The sequence below is a fragment of the Halyomorpha halys genome, unplaced genomic scaffold (genome assembly GCF_000696795.3).
Source record: "Halyomorpha halys isolate HHAL.00 unplaced genomic scaffold, Hhal_1.1 Scaffold378.1, whole genome shotgun sequence".
NCBI classification, from domain to species: Eukaryota; Metazoa; Arthropoda; class Insecta; order Hemiptera; family Pentatomidae; genus Halyomorpha; species Halyomorpha halys.
In genome coordinates, this window is record NW_027108204.1 from 996,376 (window position 1) to 1,011,428 (window position 15,053).

A 15,053-nucleotide genomic window follows, 5' to 3' on the forward strand; every position below is an offset into this window, starting at 1 on the left:
ATTATCCTGGCATCCCAAGTAAATCTGCTACTAGAACATAGCACTATAAAATATATACTTTACAAGTTATCTCAAATTTCAAGTTTTAGCCATGCCCCTTACCCCGGGGCTACCCACGCTCGAATTATAACATCAACATTAAGGCCAATTTATTGGTCTAGGCATGTCTTAGCCGAATCCTACATGGCCAGTTGGAATTGCCAATAAAACCAAAAATGATGTTCAGATTATTAATTTGAGATAGATGGAATTTTTACAAAAGTACGTATAAATAATTATCTTTAATTGTATCTTTATGTATTGTAAATTAAAATATTAAATTGAATGTTAAGTATTTCTTAGATGGACAGACTGGTTTTGTTGTTTTTCAAGTTTTTGGCCCAACAATGCCTACGTAGCAAATCAAGCAATTTCTGCGCAATGTTCATAAAAAAAAACATAAAATTAATGTTATAAAAAAAAAAATTTAATTAATTTTTTTTTATTGACTCTATAACCAAAATGGCTCTAAATAATTTTCACATGAAAATTGCTCCACAAAGTCTTCTCCTTTAACCTAAGCCCTTAAACTTTTTATATTCAGCAGTGGTCCTCAAACTGGGTGCCACAGCACTCTGAGGTGCCCCAAGTTTATGCTGAGTGCCGCAACCGAATACTACTTTCTCAAAATATTTAAAAAAATTAAAATAGCAAATATACAGTACATTCCAACAATTAATTTCCACTGTTCTTCTTTTCCTACAAATTCAACTGCTCTAAGGGTAATTAATTGTGCAATTTGTTTTTAGTTTGACAGTGGTGCCTCAAATTATTCTTTAGCCCAACAAGGTTGTTGAGACATTGTTTTAACCCAAGAAGGGTGCTGTGACAAATGTTTGGGGATTGCTGGTAAACAGAATCAATCTTGTTAATGTTCTGAAGAAAAGAAAACTTTAAATTTGGGATAACTTGTAAAGTATACATTTTATGGCATAGCTATAATATATAACTATCATTTGAAAGATAATTTTACTAAAAAATACCTAAATTTTACCTCTATTAGCTAAATCTATAGAGATTTAGAAAAATTTCCTGAAACATTCTATATGCCCATTTAAATCCTATATTGTATATCTTCACAACTATGATTTATGAAATCATCTGCTTCACTAAAGCCTTTGTTACAGGATGTACAATTAAATGTTATACTTCCTTTCACATGTAATTTTTTATGATGAGTAATGATGGAATGAGTAAACCATTTTCTGCAATAGTTGATTTTAATTTGAAGATCTTATGTTTTGTATTGTTATCTGCCATTGCCAACACCATCAATCGATTATTATAAAATATATTAATTATAAATAAATACAATATGGTCCGGGTGCAGTAAAAAAACTCAAATAGTTGTCACTGTTGTCATGGTCAATCAGCCATCTTCCACTATATTAATTATAGCATTAAGTGTTGTTGTTTTTTTATTATATTCAAAATAAATTATAACCTTTATTATATTGGTAAATAAATTTATATTAGGTAATAATACAATTTTCTTGGAATTTGAATGTTTAATAAATTAGATAATATTAATTATGAAATTAACCATTTTATTGAACTATCAACATTGGACATTGACTTTGTCTAGCAACAGTATGATGGATAAGAGTTAAAGTTTGCTGTGATGTTAACACGATAGATTTAGAAATTAATTTTTGTTTCAGCAAAACTATTGTAAAAATCACCTGGAAAATGTTCATTGTTTCATAAATGATTCAAAACCTGGATTTTGTGCATTATTATTTTTTTTTTTTTGAGGTGAGAAATCGATGAGGAAATTAATATCTCAAATTGAAAATGTACCTGATTAAGATTAAGTATTATGTCAAGCATGTTCTTGAAATTGCTTTGGTGCTAAAGTTTAATCATACCATTAAATTATATTTTATATAATCATGTGTTTTTATATAATAATATAGTAATCATTCCTAGATGTTTTATTATTTTTCACTAATTACTAATATAGTTAATGTTAGATTTCCTATTATAGATTAGAACTTGATTTCAAACTCAATCATCACAAGAAGGGTATCTAACTCGAGCTTCCTTCACGCCACCATCCTCCATATATTTGTACTGTGCATCAAGTAAATATCATTGGTCATAGCTTATCATCAGTAGACTATGAATTTGAAGGCGAGAATTATGTCAAAAGAATTAATAAAGTACAAATTTGTGATATATTGTTGAATTAAAAGTCAATAAGTTTTGTTTTGGCTATAGAAACTGACATACTCAATTTTGTTGTCAAAGTCTTGTATGTTTTTAATATGATGTCTCTAATTAATAACTAGGTCTAACTTAAAGGAGTGTTTGTTTGATATTAAATGATATATTTGTAAGGAACTAAAACTATTTTTGTTATTGTTTTCATTTTAACCATAATAATACCTTTATTAACTTTTCCATTGTATTAATTACTTTTTGAATAAATTATATTGTACAAAATAATATCGAGGTGTTTATTATTGGCTGTAGATTCAATATGAGGAGAAGATGGTCCAGGATGCAGTCAATAATGATAATCTATCATTAATGACCATACCCTCGACCATCTCTCAAAAAGTAATATTTATTATATCCCAACTATTGTAATTTTGTCCTATTTTTATATGTATGAAATTATATTGATGTATTTTATCTAAATAATTTCTTTATATTTTTGTGTTACTGGGTATCTGGTATAAATAAATTGGGAAAAAAACATTAAAGTTATCCTCTTGTTTTGATTTTTTTTCTACTTATGAGTCTAACACACCAAATGGAAATGAAATTAACCCATGTATGCTTTCTATTGATATTTCCATCCGTTGTGGAAAAATATTTAAAAAACAAATTATCTTCAGACAGGAACTTATGGTGTTACCACAAGTCATATTAAATGCTATCCATGGATATTAATTTATATCCATAATATCCATGGATATTAGTTTTAAAACAATCACTAACTATTTAAGCTTTTGAAGTCATATTTATACCTAGTTAGATAATTGTTTTGATCCTAATAATAAATAGGTACGGTATAGTAAATTTAAAATAAATGATTGTAACAAATACTTTATTTGCTTCTACATTTTCATTATTTTTTCATCCTTTTTTTTATTCACTTTTTCCCCGTTACTTATCCATATATCTAAATACAATTTTATCCTTTAAACCCAATACATCTTCCCTTTTTATTTTCCCTCTTTAACAAATATAGAATATAAAACTATGAGAAGATTGTTGACCCTGTATAATATAGATGAGGAGAAGATGGTTAGAGGTGCACTAATATACCATTTCTTTAATTAATATAATAGTCAGGCAGTCCGCTGATTGTCAGTTTTGTATTTGACAGGTGCAGGTATGAATAAAAATATAAAAAAAAGTATCTCTCGATTTTGTAAAGTATATTGTAAAATAAGTATCAGGAACCTTATTATTAAATTCAGATTAACTATTAAACTATTTTGTTATTCTTATTAAATTACAGCTCAAGAGAACCTTATTATTATATACAGATTAACTATTAAACAATTTTCTTATACTTATAAGTACTCACAAAAAAAGTTCATTATTACAGATAAAAATAAATAACACGGGAAGGAAGTTGAATGGTAGGGGAGTGGCGGGAAGGTAGTGGAGGATTTCACTATTACCATTTCCCAGTAGAAACTCCCTCTAGTGAGGAAAAATCCCTGTCGAAGTTGCGGGAATTTATTTTTCAAAGGAGCAGCTGGGAATCAGTCACCTCTGGAGCCTCTCGGCTCCTTTCAGGACCGTCAGTACACTCACGGAAAAGATGGGCTTCGGCCATATTGGGGGAGCTGAGGTAAACTTTTACCCAAAAAGAATTTGTTGAATTTTTTCAAGGGGCCAATGGAAAGAGATTTTTTTAAATTATCATAGAAAATTTAATTTTAAAACAACTTTGTATCAGTAATTTTTCTTATCCGAAGAATCTCTTGGAAGGGTATCACGAAAACAGCAAACTATTCCCAACTGCAGAATTCCTGGCCAGCTTAGGATAATTAAAGTATGATGACAAATTCTTAAGGAAAATTTAAATCTTATATGTACTTGGCAGCACTTTATATATTTTTTTTTAGTAAATGATTAATTCACTTAATTAACCCTTCCACAAAAACACAGGTATTTTTCAGTAAACTCAAATCTGTAACCCATTGACTGCAACCTGCGAGAAAACTCGTAATTAGCAATCTTGCCTAGAACGCCCACAACAAGTTATCTCCAAGTAAAAATACAAGAAAACTCATAGTCGCTGTCCTAGGTAAGAGCGCAAACTTTGGAAATTGGCAGACAACATGCTAACTTTATTTTTCACAACTATTTTTTCTATAGCATAGAGACATACCACTTTAATGCACAATCCCTTTATAAATACCATACAGTATAAACAAAAAGTTACATTCACAGGGTTAATTGTTCTCTCTTACCTTTCCAAGATCATGTTAGTAAAGCACTTAAAAAGTTTTCAAACAAACAAATTAAATATAAATCTCCTATCCTCAAGTATTATAACACAAAACAAGACAGGTCAGCCTGTTGGAAACAGTAACAATTGTCTACAATTTATATGATATAGATCGATAAATTGTATATTAAAGCACTTATTTAATTATTTGTATGGAAATGGATTATGATATTAGAAATAAATATATTAAACAATAATAACAAAGATATTAAAAATAAAAAATAGTTCAGTTCACTAGAATGTTAAGTAAATAAATTACGCTACTGATCCCTCAGACCCACCTGTTGTGCTGAGTGTTTTTGAAAGTGAATTTGACCCTCTGTTTATGGCTCTTTCCTCATTCTAAATCACTACAAATTAAACTTTTATAAAACCAAGGAATTGTGACCGGTTGTGGAAGGACAAAAAAGAATCAGCTTAAAAATGCTATTTTATTTCCACAATGTTCATTAAATAAAGATTAGATATATATGAATACTTGAAGGGGTTAAACATTCCTTTTAACAAACCAACTTGACATTTATCATTAATCTGCAATTATCAATGCATGGCATTGTAAGACTTAAAAACAAATTATAATCAGATGTACTAACAGGAATTACTACCCAGAATTAAAATATTTTTGGACAAATTAGAAGTTAATCGCCTAATTGAAGTTTTAATTAAAACCTACGCTAATACACAGGTATAAGATAAAATGTAAATACTTAATAATGCATAAACATACAACCGACCAACAACAAAACTTATATGTAATATTTCCTATTTCATGAAACACGCAGAATTTGTATTGCTTTAATGCTCAATTTCAATTTTAAAAAAATGGAAAATAGCACTTACAACTTTCCTAACTACTGGGGTCTTATGCTGAATATCAAAATCAGACAATGTAGATGCCTGAAATAAATAAAGAACGTTAAAAATCAAAATATAAAGCTAACAAGAAAATAAATCCATTTTAATTGAATAAATCATGATATACCAGTAAAAATATATCATACTACAACTTGAAAATATAACTAAAATAGTTAATAAACATGATTACATTTCTGGCGACTTGTATATTAGTTTGTCTAAGGCAACTATTAGCTAGCTGGTTCAGTGAACGACAGATTTTTACAGGCATTATAATTTTCAAAAATTAAGATCCAACTTCAACCCTGAAAGAATTTAAACTACGCACAGCTGTTACCCAGAAAAACTCCAGCTTCTACCATTCCAAAGAGATCAGTGAGTGTGGAATAAATTCTAAAGATGATTAATAACTTCATTAACTGTTCTTTGCATTGTGTAATCAAAGCCGATAACTGAATCGTAGAAAGTTGCCAAGCCATCAACTTACTCTAAACTTGATGCTGCTCTTAGAATTCCGTCGTAAGTTCATGGATGTCTTTCTGCCACCATTATTGGTTTGTGGAAATAAATAGTAAAAAATAAATCCACTAGAGACAGCATATCACTCAGATCAGTTGTCAATAAGGACATCGCATTACCTCTTGCTCGACCAGCTCTCCTAGAAGAAAATAATAGCTTGAATGAATGCGATTAGGGGGTGACATATCAAATTATATACTTGACATATGGTGCAGTAACAGTTCAGTATCAGTGATATCTGTGTTCCCTCAATTCCCACACTTAAGCATCGTATTAGTATTCATTGTCCCCAGTTTTAGACCATTCATCATTATTTTCAAGTTTCCAAAACATGAGTTAACAATGAAAAAAAAGAAATTCAAGTAAAGAAAAAACGAAAACGAGTTTCATGTGATACGAATAAGAGAAAGCGAAGGAGTTTTTGCCACCTTATTTTAGGAACTGATTGATGATGCGACTAAGTTATATGTATATATTGGAATGAATGAGAATTCTTTTGACTTTGTTCAGATGATTAGAAGATAATTTTAAAAAAACGCTACACATGAAGAAAATCCAAAATACTAAAATAAACATTAATAGTACTTCTAACGTGAGTCAGCGTAGCAATAATAATAGTAATGTTTACAACTGTACTTTATTTATTGTTACTTGAAAAAAGTACTAAATTATACTTTATTGAAAAAGTTCAAAATGATTTAATTGGGAATTCAATTTTAACTAGGATTAACAATATCCACCTGATTACATATTTCAATGAACTATTCGTATATTTAGGATTGAGTAGACGTTAGATATTAGATATTTCCTGATACATTCAGTGTGCTGTACATCATTCATTTTTCAAACAAAAATTACTTCCCTGAAACTCTGAAAATGTTGTTGAAAATCAACTTGAAATAGCACTGAAGGGGTATCAGGGCAACACTGACAATAATGATCCTTTTCTTCCTCTTACACAGTACTGCCGATTTTCGGTTATTTTTCATCTTAGCAGGTAATTATCGGGAATCGGAGATTTCGGGTTTTACGTTATATGTGGCTGTGCTAGTGCAATGTCACACTAGTCGCCCGACTAGTTTTTTCAGTTCATCATTTGACACTTTCTTTTACTAATGAGCTATTATTTTCCTTTAGATATTGAATTTTAGGATATAGGCCTATTTAGACTATTTGAGGCCCATGACATGTTTCTTTTTCTGATTGTGACAGTACAATCATAGATGTAAGAATCAAACAGTAACAGTTATAACGATTCTCCAAGAGCGGGTAATGTGGCGGATATTAGTCGGATAAAACGGGTATTTTCAAGGCATGAGTGGATATTTTTTTGTTGGGAGAATCGGCAGCACTGCTCTTTTCGACTTTTTAGTCGTATAAGATTTTCGACAGCACTAGGAAACTAATGCTATCTTGCCAACAAATAACATATTATTTATCAATTGAATAATTGCAGTCAATGGAGGATTACAACAAAAAATGATTTATGAAGTTCCACTCCCAGTGACCTACAATTTGGGAAACCCAACCTCAACCCGAAGACTGAAGCCCAGGGCTGCAGCAGGACATCCTGTAATAAATTATGTAGTCATCAATTCTATTATTGACATAACTTCTATTTTATTTATTTCTTCTTCGTCTTTTTTTTAAACTAAGTTTTTTCCCATTAGAGAGCAGTTGTTTGTTTTGGTAAGTCTACGAATGTTGTTATTTTTGTTATTTAATTAACTTTTCTCTCTTAACAAGGATTATTATTTTATTTTATCATATATATATTTTAAAATTACAACGTTGTATTTAGTTAGGAGTGTCTTTTGTACGAGACTATTGCCACTCCCCATAATCTACCGTTAAAAAAAATATAACTGTTATATTAACCATGTAAGGCCCACCAGATCGGCCTGGTATTAGATAATTGATTATATTTTGTTATATGGAACAGTTTTATTTATGGCGAAAATTATATCAGGGCATTATTGGCGCAACCCGTTGCATGGTTCCGCATTTTAAGGGCTGCGTCTTTTTCACTCTCGAACCACTTGATTAGTCTTCCTTAGTCCAGCTCTCCAGGTATTTTTAATGCTCTCTTCCTAGTAGCTCACCGATATTGGGTGGTTACCTTTCCTAAGGTGAAGTTCGTGGGGTCCAGCACATCTTTTTATAAATAGACGAACTCGTTCAAAGAAGGGTGACGGTAATTGACCTCTTTCATCGGACGAGTGAGTTCGATCCGGCGTGGACGGAGATGCCCAGATATATCTTGACAACCTTCTAAGGTGTTATTCAATATCGGTGCAAGATATTACGAGGTATTCAGCTGTCTCAAGGACTCCACATGTGGGACACCAGGGGTTGATATCCTTTCCATAACTCTGGAACTTTACTCGGAACCCTTAAAGTCCTGTAAACACATGCGATACCCAGATGTCATGGAAGATCTACCAGTGATCTCAACTTACTTCTACTTTGCCACACACCGTACATTCTACTATTCTATAATAACTGCCCTTAAGATCTGCTTCCTTTGGTTGTGGGTCTCATCGGTTATTGTTGAAGTTCCTCCGATAGCTCTACCAGGCTCTGTTTCTTCAAATCATATTGAAGTGCATCCTTCTTGAAAATCAGATTTAGGTGCATCACTCTGGCCTGTAAACTACTGTCTCCGTTCAAGCTAGCAATTAATGTTAGGGTACTTGCGTTATTTAGCCTAATGAGCTATATTTACGTTGTTGAAGGTTGTAAACTTCATCATGTTCACCCATTGCGTTCTGAAAGAGCTTACATACAAGAAAGTACATTACCACTTTCAGTAACGCAATTTAAACTTTCACCACCTGGCAAGACTATCAGAATTAATAATTAACGGTTTCGAATTGAAGCAACTCATCAAGGTCTATATAAGCTAAAGCGGGTGGACACTCCAAAGTACTTATATGATATTCTGAGCTCATTCCTCAACGGCAAAACATCTTCTGCTTGAATAAATTACAAGAATTCTGCCCCCAGACAAATCCATGCCGGTACTCCACAAGATTCAGTCCTTTCTCCCATTCTGTTCAACTTCTATGTTCACGATATCATCCAGTCCACACATACCTCCATATCTATGTTCGCTGACAATACAGCAGCGTTCTCTCAACTTGATGACATAATAATAACTAGAAATACTTTGCAAAATCACCTTAATGAACTAGAACAATACTTCAATAAATGGATGATTAGTCTGAACATTGAAAAATGTACTTCAAAAAGTTTTTACTCTCAGAAGTTTTACTACCAGAACTGATCCTCAAAGATAAAAATTTAAAATGGAATCCTTTCAGTGAAACAGTAAGATACCTGTGAATTCACCTATTGCGCCGCCTTGCCAGGAATCAACATCAAACTAACTCAAACCTACACAAGGTTAGCAATGCTATATCCTATCCAAAATAGAACATCCAAATTAAAACCAGAAACAGCTATTGTTATTTTTAAAACAATTCTCAGGCCCCTCCTGATGTATGGCTGTGAAGTCTGGGGAGCGGCATCCTTTATGAAAAGGAAAAGATTACAGTCTTCTCAAAATAAAGTCGTAAGAATTGCAGTGGATGCTCCTTGGTTTGTAAGAAACAGCCAATTGCATCGGGAATCACAAATAAAGACAATAAAGGATTACATAAAAAAAAAACAAAAAAAAGTTTATGAAGTTCCATTCACAGTTACCTACAGCTAAAGGAGCAGTGAACTATAACTTGGGAAATCTAACCAAAATTCGAAGACTGAAGCCCAGGCTGCTGCAAGACATCCTGTCTAAATTCTTTATTTATCAGTTCTGTTATTTTCACTCTAAAATTTCATTTTATCTTTATTTCTTTTTTTTTCTCTTCATCTTTTTCTTAAATTCACTTTCTTTTTTTCCATTAGAAGTCAATTATTTATTTTTTTAAATCCATAATTGTCATTGCTTTTGTTATTAACTTTACTTTTATCTTTTATTATGAATTATTATTTTATCTTAATTTTTTTTTAATTTATAACATTGTATATAGTTAGGGGTGTCTTTTGCATAAGACTATACCCCCATAATCAATTGTTAAAAAAAGTGTTACTCTTACATTAATCATGTAAGACCCGCCAGGCCGAGCTGATGTTAAATAAATAAATTTAAAAAATAGTTTTATTAACTTTCGATTACGCATTTTTTGAAAGTCTTGTAAATTACTGGTTTTTGGATTCGATAAAGGATCTGAGAATTTTTTTTAGTTCAATGTTCGACAAAAAGTAGAAAAAGATAATTTCGTCTAAATAATTAGTCCAATACTGTAATTTTATCACAACTAAATTTGATTTTCGTTATGTACGAATTGAAATTAAATTTTAAGTTTCTGGAGACATAATTGGTTTGATTACCAACTGGCGAATAGAGTAGTCTGAAAATTCCACTCACCACATTCCAATATTTTCGTAAAATATTTACATTGTAATCGAGGCGTTTGGTGTATTATATTTAATAGATTGTAGGGATCTCTCATTGCTAAGTAACACTTTATTTTCCCTCAAATTATAACCTTATAAAACCTAAAGTAGTTCTAAAATTAAACATTTATTATAAAAAAAAAACTCTAATTAACATTAAAATAATCATGAACATTTATAAATTGCAATTGTCTTGTCGATTGATAAAACAGAAATATAATACATGATTCAGTTCTTTATTTAATACTTATTTATAAAATTTGTTAGATTTCTTGATATGATATTTAAGTAGCATCGCCTTGGGATTGTCCAATAAAGTGTTAAAAACGTAATTTGTAGAAATTCCGATGTCATATTATTAGAGACGAAATTAAATATTAGTCGTTCATACATACTTTTAAATTACTAATCATTCTTATCAAAATTTATTACAATTATTAATTTAAATTTCTAATACTTTTTTTCAGTCATATCGTGAACGCGAAGTGAAGAAAAGGAATGGGGCGGAGTTTAAAGCATGTTTTCGTGAAGGTACCTACCATGTATATACCATACATGTACCTACCTCATTGCTGACCAGTTCGTCACTGAACATAGTTCCATGCTCTCAGATTGTTCCTTAAGCCATTTTGTGAGTGGATAGACCACGCGGTATTTCACGTTTCTGATAAAATGACTTGTGCTACTCCTATATCGAAGAAGAAGAAGGTAATTATGAGATGATACAATGTTTTATAAACTGTTATTAGCTATTTTTAATAATGAGAAATTAATTTTTCATCATTATGCCAACCACATGTTGAGAAATTAGGTTATATTTTCTCTCTTTACTATGCTTTATCTAATTTTTCTGTTGTTTTGATTATGACTTAAGTTAAGCATTAGTGTAATTTAAACTATTTAGTACACCTATGCTTTGTTTAGGTTTGTTATGACAAAATTTCTTAATAGTATTTTGTCCATACAGTTAGTTGATTGTTTTAGACTGATGTTTTTAATTCTGAAATTTCTTATGAACATGTTAATTATTACAGTCTATTAAATATTGAAATAATGTCTAATGTTAACCGTTGAAACCAAAAGATTTTTTTCAGGAATCTAATTTTGTTTTAGTTAATATTATGTAGTTCTGTTTACTATAAACTTAGCTGTTCTTCTAACTATTTATTTTTTTTCAAGATTATTCACAAGTTCAGCTGAGCAATATCGGATTATTTGTTTTTATACCAGAAATGTTTGCTTAACTTGTTGAATGATTGAAGTCATGATGTACTGTTAACATGACAAAATATAATTAATGTGTTGTCTATTTATATGTTACCAGAAGTGTTTTTGATTATACATATTGCTCAGTTTTTGTTAATTTTTTGGTTTTTAGTTCATTAATAAAACAATCTTGATCTGTGCCACATCTATATCTCGGTATTGCATCTTATACTCTCTTTGTTGTGGTTAGTTTCTGTATGTATATATGTAGTGTTTAGCATATAGTTATGTATACTGTAACTAATTTATTCAATAGTATATTTCAATTTAATACCTAATTGGCCTGGTGGACCTTACATTTTGGAGGGGTTAGTCTCTTCGTCCCATACTATAGTGTCTAATGGTTTAGTTAATTATTTAGAACATCATATGGACAGCAGTGAGAAGTATCTTATAGTGGTATCTTTTTGTTTAGTTTCCTCCATTTTCTTTTATTTCTTATTCACACTTCGATCTTCTTGATGTACCATACGGCAACCAATCACATGTTTAATTTGACTGTTAGAATAAATTATTTTATATTGAAAATTTATAATGACCATTGTCTAAACCCTCTTAATGTTAAGAAAATTCATTTTATTATGTACAATCTAAATTTTTCCTTAAAATGTCTGTGTAAAGTCTGGGAATTCTGTATAAAGGTTTTAGTGGACACACTGGTTTTATGGCTTTTTGTGATATTAAAGAATTACAGTTTCTTACTCCCATTAAACTATGACCATTTTCTATTTAATTTTGACTGTGTTAATTGTCTGTTGTCTAACTTCTTTCTTTTTTGTTAATTTACTAATAATCAGTCAATCTTTATAAATTTTGTCATGTGGAAATATTTATTAAGTTTGATTAATATGGAATCACAATGAAAAGGTAGCATTTTGTCTTGAGAAAAAAACAAAAACTGATCTTTCTGGAGTATCTATTCCAAATTAATGAGAAAGTATACCACAAGTATAGTGTGGACATAATCTTGGTAACAATCTTATTCTATTGCTTATTGCTTGTTTATTTTATGCTAATTATTGGTGTTGCTAAAATATTTTGTTTAAAAAAAAAAAGATTACCTGGAAATACGGAGGCTTCACAATACCGATTTGTGCCCTGTAAGTATAATTATTGTACTAAATTTAAGAAAAGGACAACTGGAGCTTAGGATGAGGATGGTTTTTAAAATTTGTTTTGTATGTGGTACAAAAAATGTCATAAGAGGTATTACTACAAATCTTTTGATTTTTTAACAATCATTTTCTAATTGAAAGTCAAATTAGAATATTGTTGGTCTAAGTGGTTATTATTTAGTCTCAGTATTAATGATTTTATTCAAAAATTTAAGTGGCAATGTTCTTTAAATTTAGTGGAAATTAGGTTTGTTAATTATTTTAAATTTTTGTATTCTTAAAAGATTTGGTTTCTAAATTTAAAAAGAAAATTTTTTTTTTAGTTTGTGGCAGATGGAGTTTTCCGAGCGGAGCTAAATGAGTTCCTCACCAGAGAACTTGCTGAAGAAGGTTACTCTGGTGTAGAGGTCCGTGAAACTCCTAGTAGGACTGAAATTATAATAATGGCAACCCGTACGCAAAGTGTATTAGGTGAAAAAGGCCGAAGAATAAGGGAGTTGACATCTGTTGTGCAGAAACGCTTCAACTTCCAACCACAGTCTTTAGATCTTTATGCCGAAAAAGTTCCAACTAGAGGTTTATGTGCTATTGCTCAAGCTGAGTCCTTGAGGTACAAATTGATTGGAGGCTTAGCAGTCCGTCGGTATGTTTTCCAAATAATATTAATAATTTAAAACCTAGTTGGTCTAGCCTAGCTCACCTTTAATGTTTAACTATAGCTTTCATAAATTAAGTTAAGTGATTGATTATCATAAGTAACTGTGATCTGTTATTCAAATTTTACATTTACTTCAGATTTCAATATGTGTAAGTCATTTAACTGAGTGAATATTTATTCTGTGTTTATTCTTGTTAATGATTATTTTATCTAAATGCAGTTTAATTTTACTCTCCTACATCAGTTGCAGACTATAATAAAATATTTTTATGTCTCTTCATGTATCTGGTTACATCACATGTAATTTCAACTCTTTGGTATAACATAACTTGGAATAATACTTTTTTATTGAGTGTCCTTATCTATTACATAATTTAACCATTATGTTTTTTGTTTTAATGCCCTGGAAAATGTTTCATATGTTATCATCCATCTCTTTTAAACACTTGGCGCTTTGAATAATTGTTCTAGATTTTATAAAAAAGGCTATCATTAAATTAATCTTATTGTTTTTCTGGTATTGCTGCCGTTTCTTGTTGTCTTTATTCTGATCTATTCTTGGTATCTTTCTTTTTGAATACTTTAAAACCAAAAAATTCTCTATTTTCTTGGTCTCCTCACCATACATTTTTATTTACTTTTAAAATAGAATATTTCAGGCTGCTTTCTTGATTATTACCTCTAATAAAACTTTTGTCAATAAGATATTTTATTGGAAGATCGCTGATTTACCATGTGTTATATTAAATGGAAGATGGTTCGGGTGCAGTCAAATGAAAACTCAAATCGTAATAACTATTTTAATTGACCCTCTCATTTAATTTTTGAAATGAATAATTTCATTGGCTCATGATTACACTCATAAATTAAGCTTTTGTTTTTACTGATTACTTAGTACTATATAGTTATTTTGTTGCTTTATATTTTATCAATGATGCCTACATAAATTTTATTTCTTGCAATAAGGCCTGATACTTATTTTTATCTTATACTTTGTAAATGATGATATCTTACTATTTTTTTCAGAGCTTGCTACGGAGTACTAAGATTCATAATGGAAAACGGAGCCAAGGGCTGTGAAGTTGTCGTTTCAGGTAAACTTAGAGGCCAAAGAGCAAAATCAATGAAGTTTGTTGATGGCCTTATGATTCACAGTGGTGACCCATGTAACGAATACGTTAATTCAGCAACCCGTCATGTTTTATTAAGACAAGGTAATTTATTATAATAAGAATAATACTGAATTAAGAATAGTAAGTTTCAATAATTTGTCATACTTATGTTATATAAGTATGGTAAGCTTCAATTCATTAAATATTAATTACAACATGAGGTTGTGATGGCTGGGGTGAAGGTTCCAAAGTGTCTTATTTGGATCTATGTGGGTTTGATTCTAATTGGGTAGTCATAGGGGTCCACAAAAAGACCCACTTACCAAACAAGTTCCAGTTAATTATTCCCAAGACCTGAATTTTTTACAATGAAAACCTGTGGAATATGCGGTGAAAAAATATAAATTATGTTGCTAAAATCTTTAAATATACAATTAGAGAGTTTAATATACTAATATCCCTACACAAGGTCCTGATTAAAAAAAGAAATAGCAAAAGATTTTTAAAATTAATTTGCTTTTATTTATTTTCATAAACTATAATATGTTAATATTTTA

At 30.3% G+C, this 15,053-nt stretch overlaps 2 protein-coding genes across 3 annotated transcripts in view; one reads left to right on the plus strand and one right to left on the minus strand.

Annotated features, from left to right (window-relative positions):
• The window catches only part of LOC106681952 (isocitrate dehydrogenase [NAD] subunit gamma, mitochondrial), an 85,768-nt gene extending 80,050 nt beyond the window's left edge, over positions 1–5,718 (minus strand). The window contains exons 1-2 of one of the 2 annotated variants that reach the window (XM_067046584.1): positions 5,559–5,717; positions 5,354–5,410 (exon numbers count right to left, since the gene is read on the minus strand). In XM_067046584.1, the coding sequence (XP_066902685.1) occupies positions 5,354–5,410; positions 5,559–5,639 (138 nt within the window). In that variant the 5' untranslated portion in view covers positions 5,640–5,717. Of the gene's footprint in view, positions 1–5,353; positions 5,411–5,558 lie in introns of both variants that reach the window. The other variant, XM_067046583.1, reaches the window with a different exon arrangement.
• Positions 5,719–10,900: 5,182 nt separating this feature from the next.
• LOC106681951 (small ribosomal subunit protein uS3) overlaps positions 10,901–15,053 on the plus strand; it is a 5,999-nt gene continuing 1,846 nt past the window's right edge. Inside the window, exons 1-3 of the mRNA XM_024363662.2 lie at positions 10,901–11,053; positions 13,050–13,369; positions 14,411–14,598. Of these exons, the coding sequence (XP_024219430.1) occupies positions 11,018–11,053; positions 13,050–13,369; positions 14,411–14,598 (544 nt within the window). The 5' untranslated portion in view covers positions 10,901–11,017. The remainder of the gene's footprint in view (positions 11,054–13,049; positions 13,370–14,410; positions 14,599–15,053) is intronic.